Below are 9,778 nucleotides of genomic sequence, written 5' to 3'. Positions count from 1 at the left end.
CAGGGACTCCGCCCGCGGGGCCGGCCCGGTAGGGGCGTTTCGCGGTGCGCGGCCGAGGCGCAGCGGAGGCGTTTGGACACCGCGGGCACCCGTCGCGAGCGCTACCGTCTGCCCCGCCCCACCGCCCCGCCCCGCCCCGCCCAACCCGCGAGCCCGCGGCCGCCCCGACTCCGGAAGGATTCGGCCGAGCGGCCGGATGTGACGCTACGGCCCAGGCGCTCGGGAGGCCGCGGAGAAAGCGACGAGAACGCGGGTAGGGAGGGGGGGGGCTCCCGGGTGGCGGGCAGGGGGCGGGAGCGCCAAGACCCCCGCCCGCGCACGCGGAGGAGCCGCGTTGAGGGCCGGTCCGGGCGGTGGGCACGTGACCGCGGCGGCGGGCGGGCGGCTTCCGCCCGGCCCGGCGCGCTACCCCTGAGCGCCCGCCTCCCCGTAGGCCCGGCCCGAGGTCTGGCAGCCAGCGACAGAGCCGGGCGCCCACGGCCCGAGCGCCCCCGGCAGCACCATGCCTGCGCTCCTGGAGCGCCCCAAGCTTTCCAACGCCATGGCCAGGGCGTTGCACCGGCACATCATGATGGAGCGGGAGCGCAAGCGGCAGGGTGAGACGGGGCCAAAGCGGGAGGATGCACGGCCCGGGGAGCACCGCGCTCCCAGGGCTGACCCCCCCCACCCACGGGCAGACCAGTGCACAGCGGCCGAAGCTAGAGGGACGGACAGCCCCGTTGTGTCGGGGATTAGAGGCCACACCTAAACTCCAGCGCCCTGGAGCTGGGAAGGACCTTGGAGAGCACCTAATAAACCTCCCCGCCCCAGCCCCCTCGCGGTGATGGGGAAGCCTGTCCCCTCCTAGTGCTTTTGGTACTGGAGCAAGTACAAAGAGTACTGGGATAACCAATTTTTGCCGGTCTTCATTCTCTAACATTCTGATAGTTTAACCATCCTGCCACTTTCTCTTTCTACCTGACTCTTATTCCAGAGGAGGAAGAGGTGGACAAGATGATGGAACAGAAGATGAAGGAAGAGCAGGAGAGAAGGAAGAAAAAGGAGATGGAAGAGAGAATGTCACTAGAGGAAACCAAGGAACAAGTAAGCAGTCTCTTCATCTCTCCTAGCTCTTTCTTCTCTTGGCTCTCCTGCCTTCACCTTCTCTCCCCTCCCCAGATCCTGAAGTTGCAGGAGAAGCTTTTAGCCCTACAGGAAGAGAAACATCAGCTTTTCCTGCAGCTCAAGAAAGTTTTACATGAGGAGGAAAAACGGAGGCGAAAAGAGCAGAGGTGAGATTGGAGAGCTAAAAATAAAATTGGGCCCAAAGTGTAACTGGGATCAGGTAACAAAACATCAGTGTTCAATGGCAAACGGGACGGGGAAGGGGGTGGGAACGGCATGGGTCGGACTTGTCTTTGATCTGCCTTCCTTTCCCTCCAGTGACCTGACCACTCTGACATCAGCGGCATACCAGCAAGGCCTGACCGTTCACACTGGAACTCACCTCCTCAGCATGCAGGGTAAGGATTAAAGAAACTGCTTGTCAGAATGCGCCTTCCAGTAGGTTGCTGCCCCATTTCAGCATCATGAAGCCCCTCTCCCTCTCTAGGGAGCCCTGGAGGACACAATCGCCCAGGCACCCTCATGGCAGCAGACAGAGCCAAACAGATGTTTGGACCCCAAGTGCTTACGGTAAGAACAGTAGAAATGGGTGTCTGGGCTGAATTTTTTTCCCTACTACTACCACCCAGACCCCAGCGTGCTTACCAGCCAGCACTCAAGTCATGAGTGTGTCCCACCAAACTGTGTAGAGGAAATGGGGCAGTCACTTGAGTTTTTGCTTCATGGAGTTCACAGGCAGTGAGTTCTCATCTTTCCTCCTTAGACCCGGCACTACGTGGGCTCAGCAGCTGCTTTCGCAGGGACCCCAGAGCATGGGCAATTCCAAGGCAGCCCGGGCGGCGCCTATGGGACTGCTCAGCCCCCACCTCACTATGGACCCACACAGCCTGCCTACAGTCCTAGTCAGCAGCTCAGAGGTGAGCAGTGGGAAAAGAGGAAGAGAGCTTTCCTCAAGGCCCAGAGGGAGGAGTGGGGAACAGGCTACGAGGAGGTTCTCGTGACTGTCTCTTGCCTCCTCAGCACCTTCCGCATTTCCTGCAGTACAGTACCTGTCTCAGCCACAGCCTCAGCCCTATGCCGTGCACAGCCACTTTCAGCCCACCCAGACAGGTGACGGACACCCCACGCAGGGGCCCAGTTTCACGGGTCCTCCCTTCCTTTCTCCATTCTCTACTCACTTCACACCCTTCCTCCCCACCTAGGGTTTCTCCAGCCTGGTGGTGCCCTGTCCTTGCAAAAACAAATGGAACATGCTAACCAACAGACGGGCTTCTCTGACTCAGTGAGTAGAGCCTTGCGAGGTCAGGGAAGGGCTACCTATGCTAAGGGGAGCCGCAGGTTGCCTCAGCTAACTTTGTTCTCTGCAGTCCTCCCTGCGCCCCATGCATCCCCAAGCTCTGCATCCAGCCCCTGGACTCCTGGCCTCACCCCAGCTCCCTGTGCAGATGCAACCAGCAGGAAAGGTAAGGTGGTAATCCAGCCCGTGAGAATCCCTACACGACAGGGAAACAGGACTGGGTAGGATAGGTGGTCCCCACCCCCATATTCCCTTCCTCCCTTGGGATGGCTCTCAGTTGGGCGTGGAGTAAAAGGGAGGGCACGCACGCTGACAAAGCCCTCCTTTCATCACCGCTGCCAGTCGGGCTTTGCAACCACCAGCCAGCCTGGCCCTCGGCTCCCCTTCATCCAGCACAGCCAGAACCCGCGATTCTACCACAAGTGACCATCAGATTTGATCTTCAATCTTGCCCCCAGCCCCTGCCGTGGGGGAGGATCCCTGGTGTGTCCTAGTCCCAGGCCAATAAAATCTACCTGCCACTGACCCTGGCTGCGACTATCTTGTGTTGCCTCCCACTGGGCTGCTAGGAGGGTGAGGGGTGGCTGGCAGGTCCATAGGAACCACAGGGGGACAGCAGGTTGGTTGTAATGAGCTCAGTGGCAGAGTTCAACCTATACTCTTCTTTCTGATTTCCAAATTGACGTTCTAGTCAGCAAATACCGATTTATTTCGAAGCAGCAGCTGAGTTGGGGGCTTCATATTAAACTTGTAGTTTTATTCAGGTTTGATTTTTAACAAATGTGTCGGGGAGAGAGCCCGCAGGAAAGGGTGAAGCCCATGGGGGCAGGGCCCTCCCAGATGCCTGAGGAGGGGGCAGGTCCCCTCCCCTCTCCTCCTCTTCCCTTCCCATCTAAAGGGATTTGGGGAGAGACATAGGCAGGGGAGGGGGCTGGTCCCCAGTCTGTGGGGGTGGTGCTTGGGAAAAAGGGCTATTGGGGAATAAGGGACCAGACCAGGGATGAGTAGGGGAAGGGCACAAGGAACATTTGCCAGAATCCACAGCTTTCTGATTCCAGATTGAATTAAAAAAAAAAAAAAAAAAAACCAAAAAAAAAAAAAAAAAAACCAAACCAACCTAAACCACAAGCAGCACCCACCCGGTCTCCCCCACCAGGGCTGTAGTGCGAGGGGAGAAGAGGAGGGCAGCGTCACCAAGGCCATGGTTCACTCACTCCTGGCCAAGGGAGCAGGGTGAAGGGCACGGGCTCCCCGACAGATTGAGGGTGTAGGGGAAACCAAAATAAAATGTCAAATAAATTGTGTAGGAGAAGTCCAGCCAAGGGCCGGGCCAGAGCTGGGCCAGGCTGGGGGAGGGGGCCTCTGCAGGCTGGAGGATCACTGCTGCCACCACAGCCACCCTGGGTAGAAGAGAGAAACCAGGTGAGACAGGATAAAACCTTCAAAGGGAAAAAGGGTGAGGGGAACAAGCACCACAGTCAATTAAGACCAAAGTAGCTCTTCCATGGAGATAACAAAGTGAGTGGAGGGGGCTGGGGGGAGGGGGGTCACCACACTCACCTGGGAGCCAGTTATTTTGCCATGGCCTTGATTGCAACAGCTGCCTCCTCTGTCATGGCAGACAGCACCGTGATCTGGGGGAGCATGGGGGATAGTCAAGTCTGAGCTCAGAGAAAGAAGCACAAAGAACAAGGCTGGGCATAAAAGAAAGAGGGGGGGCACCATACCAGTATCTCTTCTCCACAGTCGTACTTCTGCTCAATCTCCTTGCCAAGATCTCCCTCAGGCAGACGGAGGTCCTCTCGCACCTCCCCGCTGTCTTGGAGCAGTGATAGATACCCATCCTGGATGCCAATCAGCTGGGGGCAGACAGGGAAGGAAGCTGAAGGTAGGCCCAAGTAGCCTGAGGATAAAGGGTCTGATGGGCAAACTAGGGTGGGAAACTGCTAATACCAAATACCCTCTCCTCCTGCCAATCTCCCTTCTCTCAGCACAAGGTCTTCTCGCCAGTCTCTATTTTCCTCCCACAAACCACTAACCCATCTACATCCAGACCATCTACATCCAGACCATCTACATACCTGGAAATCGTTCCTTTTGATGTTGGGGACATCCATATTATGAGTTGACGGGCAGATATCTTCATATTTCTTCCCAGTAAAGATGTCAATACCAACCAGATGGACCTGTATGCATGCATCACATCAAAGAGAAACCCAACCAAACTCTAGGATGGAGGAGATAAAGGCTCAAGTTATCCCTGGCTAGTGAGGGAAGTCAGACTAGGTTGTCAGGACAAAGATTAGAGGAGCTGGAATTGAACCAATCAACTCAAGAAAGAAACACTAAAGCCTCTAAAAAGAGCCTGGGGCCAAAAGACCACCACTGAGACTGGAGTTGACAGCACACAGGAAGGTTGTAGGACAGGCTTGGAGCAGTCACCTCGAGCTATCAAAACATTAACGAGAGACCAGGATCCTAGGGGAGCAGGAGGAGTCTAGGTGAAAGTCTGGAAGAAGCTTTCTGGACATCAGCATAAAAGGCTGAGAACTTGGAAAATAAGGAAGGTAGAAGGAAAAGAGCTGAGAAAACAGAAAGGAATGAGAAAGAAGAGAGCTGAAAAGAAAAAAGGACTTGGGGAGAGAACAGAAAAAACAATGCATTTAGGAAATAAGAAAACCAGAAAGAACAAAGAATGATCTAGACATCTGGGGGTAACTCAGGATGTGCCAAGTCAACAGAAGACAGAAAAACTGATTTGGGAACAAAACCACAAGAAATCCAACAAGGGTGAATCAGGTTGAACTTTTGAGAAAAAAGAAAAAGTAAAGTTACAAGGAGGGATATAAGAAAAATGTTAGGACCTAAGGAAGCAAGGAGGCTCCAGGAGAGGGGGCAGGTAGAGACACTCTGATGCTGCATCAGAGATCCAAGGGGAGAGCTGGCACTGGAGAGTGGGGCAGCAATTTGGAAGATCAGAGGTGTACACTGGAGCCCCTCCGAGAGATGTTAGGATTGGAGAAATCCTGGGCAAAGTGATAGAAACAAAGAGAACCTACAAAGACTCAAATGGACAGACAAATAGAAAAAGTGACGGAGCAGCTGAAGAGTCAGAGCATAAAGGACCACAAAGAGAAGTTGGAGACACACAAAGATGGAGAAAGGGGGGATTCCAAGGATGACAGGGCACAGAAGGGTAACCAAGGAGGAAGCTGAAGGCTGGTGTAGTAGTTGAAAAAGGTGTCCAGGGCTGAGTGCTGAACACAAGGAACTGGATGGTAATAAAAGAGCTAAAGAAGATAGGGGGCTAGCATTGATGACAGCTGGTGGGGAAGACAAGATATGGAAATGAAATTCTAACCTTGGCATGGCCGTGCTTGCCAGTCTTGGAGGTTGACATCTCCACAATCTTACATGGCCGGCCTTTGAGCACCACAAAGCCATTCTTACGTAATGCTGAGCACTGCATCGGGAAGGTGGCTGAGGCCCCTGCATCTCCTGTCTCGAAGTCCAAATCATCTGCCATTTTAAGAGGCTTCGATTCCAACTAGAATCAAGAAGAGAACTAGGGTCAGTAAGGATAGAATTAATAGGGTCTCCAATTTATCCCACTCTACTCTAGAAACACTGATTCATTTTTTCCCCAGCACTTTATTCCATTACCCACGTAAAATAAAGTTCCTAGATTAAATACTGATTGGAATCAAAAATACTATGTGTGTGGCGGTGGGAGATAAGCAGGATTCCCCACCGCAAATGAAAGCTAAAGGGGTGGCCCGGGATAGAAAAAGCTCCAGGAAGTCAGGATGTCAAATCTCTGAGATGGGCAAAGGCCTAATTCCTGGTAGGGGGAGGACTCAGGTGTTGCTTGCCACTGAAAACCAACCACCCCTCTTCCCCACACATAACCAGGGCTATAATTAGGTGAGCAGCTATGAGCCAGCAAAAGGGCGGGGCTAATGTGGGGGGGGGAGGGGTGGAGACCGGAGGACAGGGAGCCCCACCCGTCTCTGTTACCCCCCCCCCACCCTATCCACACACGAGCCAGTCACTGGTACAGGAAACCACAAGGCCTCTTTGGGGGATTCCCGCCTCTCCAACATGCATTTGCAGACGCAGCCGAGGGGGAGAAAGTAAAGTTGTTTTCTAACTGATCTCCCTGCCAAACACCTCTGCTTTCCCAAAGGGAACCCAGGAACCCAGCCTCTCCTCAAGGGCCCTCCCACTTTTCCCAGGATGCACCGGTCCTGTCGGCTTTTCAGGCCGGGCCTGTACAGTCAGTAGAAAGTGGGAGAGTGGGGAGTGGTGAATGACGATAAAATGAAAGCAAAAGGCTGGTAGTAGTTAGTGAGTAGTGTAAATTATACTAGGCTAGCAGAGTTAAGGACCCTAAAACCAGGAACTCCCAAAACAGACACAACGAGAAAGACAGTGACAAGGTGAAGAGCACCTATCAAAATGGGTAATTCATCTGCCCGGGACTTTAAAGCGCTGTCGGGACGACCGATAAGAGCTGGGCTCCCGTCCAATCGCCCTCGGTTTCCCACTTTCTCTGGCGTCCCAGCACGGACAAATGCCACTTACACCTGGCTGGCCGCCTCACTTCACAGGAGGATTGGGGGGAAAGCTACAGGGGCCCATGAGGTGGGGGAGCGCTAACATATGCCCACAGCGGGCTCACGGAGGTGATCAAGATCAGGGCGTCGGGCTTCTCCCACTCCTCAAAATTCCAAACTCCCTTAGGCGCCCGCGAGGACCACCTCTCTCCGCGCTGGGGGTTGCCGGCTCCCGCCCACCATGTGGCCGCCCGGGGCTTCCGGTGGCCGGGACCTGGGGGGAGGGGTCCCCGCGCTGCCATGCGGCCCCCGTCCACCTTCGGCCATGCGGCCTCCGACCCCAAGGGCAGCCTCTCATAGGGGGCACTTCCGGTACTGCGGCCACCCCCCCCTCAAAGGCCGCGCCAGGCCGGAGCCACGCAGCCTCCCCTCCCCCCCGCCGGCCGCCAACCCCCCCTCCACATGCCCTCTCACCGAATAGCCCCCTCCCCCACCTCACGTGGCCGCGCGGCGCCCGGTTCTCAACGTCCCAGGTACCCTTACCCCGGCGGGCCGATCTTGCCCCCGGCCCTCGCCCCAGCTTGGCCGCCCGGCGGCCTTTCCCGCGTGGCGGCCTCGCGGCTCGCCGTCCCCCGCCCTGCGTCGCTCCAACGTCACCGGGCCAGCCCCAACCGTCACCCCGCGCGCCAACCGGGTCGCGCGCCCGAGCCTCTCCGCACCTCGCGCCGCTCTCAGACCGAATCTCGTGCGGCGGCGGCGGCCGCCGATCCCCTCTGCCCCCTCCCCGACCCTCGCGCAGTTCCATCTCTACTCCCAGGCCCAAGCCAAGGTTCCGCGCACGCGCGCCCTGCCCGCTCTCACCTCGCGCGAATGCACTGACTCGACCCCGTTCACTCGCGGCGAGCCCAACCGCTGCCCCAGAGCCCGCTGCCGCCGCCGCCGCCGCCTCTACCGCCGCCGCCGCTGCTGCACACGGGTCTTAGTACGCAGGCGCCGACTCCCCACTGACCAACCAAGCAGCCCTGTGACAGCCGCGCAAGCGTGCTATCTATCTCCTCCGCCCTCCACCCCCGCACTGCGCAAGCGCACAGATTCTCCCGGCTCTCCACCCTCCCTCCCACCTACCCATCCAATGACGCGCATCCGTGACCCCGCCCCTCACAATTCCTGAGTTCGTCCCACCAGTAGGCAACGCGCAGGCGCATCCGGTTTTTTAATCCCTTCAACCTCCTCTCCCATCCCCGTGTTAGACCACCAGCCCTACCGGACGGTTCTTGCGCCTGCGCAATAAGAAGCCCTGCACTCCACACCCTCTGAAGGAAACGCCTCGGCCTCAAGGCGCATGCGTGTTGGGAGTCCTGACCGCCCCTTCCACTTCAGACGTCGTCTGTACGCCAGGCGTTGAAAAGACCACGCCACTGTACTGCTGGTGTCGTCTAGAACGCATGCGCCTTAGGAAACGCCCCACCTCGACTTTAGCTGGGCTTAAGACTCACACGTTTCAGAAAACTTGTACTGTGGGGTGGGTCCTTGGTCTCAAAACCCATTTCCCCGCTTCCCACTTCCCCTGGTTCCACACATGCGCGAGAGAGCTCTTTACGCTCCACTCTTCCCAGCGCGCTAGTGTGGTCGGGTTACCACCCATCTCAGCTTCACTTCTCTGAACTGTGCGACTCTGCTCTGCCATAGAGTTTCATCCAGAAAGATAGAGCGGTCCTGTCCCAGCCACCATCTTGTTTAAACCCTCGGTCCATGTTGGTCTCTATGGCTTCCATAGAGGCCATTCTACTTCTGAATCCTAAAATAAAGAGATTTACATGGCATTTCTCTTTTTCCCCCAACTGTTCTCTGCGGTCTCCAAAACAGTTGTCTACGAGCACCCTTAGAAAAAATTCTCTATAAAGAAGAGTGCTGTATCAAATTACACTGACATTCTCTAAATCATGGGACGTGACCAATGAAACCAGAAACAAACTATCTCTCGGAATGACTTTCCCTGGCCCTCGTTCTAGAGAAGAAAGGCGCTGCTTTTCCTGAAAGTTTGTAGTCTTCTTCCTCTAGTTCCTAGGTTTTCAGCACTACCTTCATAGCTACCTTGTTTGCTTCAGTAAGCTAGGTTGACAACAGTATTACGGAACAAGACAAGCAGCTAAATAGCTCGACTTGGAATCCAAAATCCTAAATCTGGTTCTTGTTTAAGATGTGACATGATGGATGTGAACTGCAAACACTAGCTTGAATTAATACATTTACGTAGCACATTATACTATCACCCCCAGCTCCTCCCACTCAATTTTCTGAAGTTTCTGCCATTTCCTTTGGGGAAAACAAACTTCCTGGGTGCATTGTTTGAAAGTTCAATTCATGCTCTTCTCAAAGATGTATTGTCCAAATGACCCAACAATTCCACTCCTAAGTATATACCCACCCCCAAAAATTAAAAACAGGTACTCAAATCCTTGCACGCAAATGTTTAGAGAGCCTAGATGAACTTTGAAAACATTATGATAGGTGAAAGAAGCCAAACAAAAATAGGTCACATACTCTATGATTCCATTGATATGAGATATACAGAATAGGTAAATCCATAGAAAAAAAAGCAGGCTGGGGCTTCCGTGGTGGCGCAGTGGTTGAGAGTCCGCCTGCCGATGCAGGGGACGTGGGTTCGTGTCCCGGTCCGGGAAGATCACACATGCCGCGGAGCGGCTGGGCCCGTGAGCCATGGCCGCTGAGCCTGCGCGTCCGGAGCCTGTGCTCCGCAACGGGCGAGGCCACAACAGTGAGCGGCCCGCGTACCGCAAAAAAAAAAAAAAAAAAAAAA

General features: G+C 55.3%; 2 protein-coding genes across 6 annotated transcripts; one reads left to right on the top strand and one right to left on the bottom strand.

Annotated features, from left to right (window-relative positions):
* Positions 1-132: 132 nt before the first annotated feature.
* GPS2 (G protein pathway suppressor 2) lies at positions 133-2,931 on the top strand. Of its 3 annotated transcripts, XM_027130857.1 has the most exons (11): positions 136-253; positions 434-596; positions 974-1,083; positions 1,159-1,271; positions 1,423-1,502; positions 1,592-1,674; positions 1,868-2,021; positions 2,125-2,214; positions 2,307-2,386; positions 2,472-2,567; positions 2,744-2,931. In XM_027130857.1, the coding sequence occupies exons 2-11, from the start codon at positions 503-505 to the stop codon at positions 2,825-2,827; spliced, it is 984 nt and encodes a 327-aa protein (XP_026986658.1). In that variant the 5' UTR covers positions 136-253; positions 434-502; the 3' UTR covers positions 2,828-2,931. The 3 variants fall into 3 exon arrangements, with proteins under 3 accessions (XP_026986657.1, XP_026986658.1, XP_026986656.1); XM_027130856.1 differs by having other exon boundaries at positions 133-253; positions 974-1,271; XM_027130855.1 differs by lacking the exon at positions 136-253 and having other exon boundaries at positions 260-596; positions 974-1,271.
* A 205-nt stretch (positions 2,932-3,136) lies between these two features.
* Positions 3,137-8,031, bottom strand: EIF5A (eukaryotic translation initiation factor 5A). Of its 3 annotated transcripts, none has more exons than XM_027130869.1 (6): positions 7,819-8,031; positions 5,763-5,948; positions 4,483-4,587; positions 4,129-4,260; positions 3,962-4,035; positions 3,137-3,801 (listed from the first exon to the last, which is right to left on the bottom strand). In XM_027130869.1, exons 2-5 carry the CDS (start codon positions 5,925-5,927, stop codon positions 3,973-3,975), a joined length of 465 nt encoding a protein of 154 aa, XP_026986670.1. In that variant the 5' UTR covers positions 5,928-5,948; positions 7,819-8,031; the 3' UTR covers positions 3,137-3,801; positions 3,962-3,972. The 3 variants fall into 3 exon arrangements, with proteins under 3 accessions (XP_026986670.1, XP_026986672.1, XP_026986671.1); XM_027130871.1 differs by lacking the exon at positions 7,819-8,031 and adding an exon at positions 7,452-7,579; XM_027130870.1 differs by lacking the exon at positions 7,819-8,031 and adding an exon at positions 7,501-7,537.
* Positions 8,032-9,778: the final 1,747 nt, after the last annotated feature.

This window comes from Aethalodelphis obliquidens, unplaced genomic scaffold, assembly GCF_003676395.1.
Source record: "Aethalodelphis obliquidens isolate GAN/ISIS:26980383/991018 unplaced genomic scaffold, ASM367639v1 scaffold38, whole genome shotgun sequence".
NCBI lineage: Eukaryota > Metazoa > Chordata > Mammalia > Artiodactyla > Delphinidae > Aethalodelphis > Aethalodelphis obliquidens.
The sequence above is the reverse complement of the archived record's forward strand: the minus strand, read 5'-3'. Positions and strand labels throughout refer to the sequence as shown.

Bases quoted from the DNA above. Each gene is read 5' to 3' on its own strand.
- GPS2 (XM_027130856.1), top strand. From the start codon at position 503: ATGCCTGCGCTCCTGGAGCGCCCCAAGCTTTCCAACGCCATGGCCAGG. The intron at 1,503-1,591 runs GTAAGGATTAAA...CTCCCTCTCTAG, and splicing joins TCACCTCCTCAGCATGCAGG to GGAGCCCTGGAGGACACAAT. The intron at 2,022-2,124 runs GTGAGCAGTGGG...TTGCCTCCTCAG, and splicing joins TCCTAGTCAGCAGCTCAGAG to CACCTTCCGCATTTCCTGCA.
- EIF5A (XM_027130869.1), bottom strand. From the start codon at position 5,927: ATGGCAGATGATTTGGACTTCGAGACAGGAGATGCAGGGGCCTCAGCC. The intron at 4,588-5,762 runs GTTAGAATTTCA...GCATGCATACAG, and splicing joins GCAAGCACGGCCATGCCAAG to GTCCATCTGGTTGGTATTGA. The intron at 4,261-4,482 runs GTATGTAGATGG...GTCTGCCCCCAG, and splicing joins TCAAAAGGAACGATTTCCAG to CTGATTGGCATCCAGGATGG.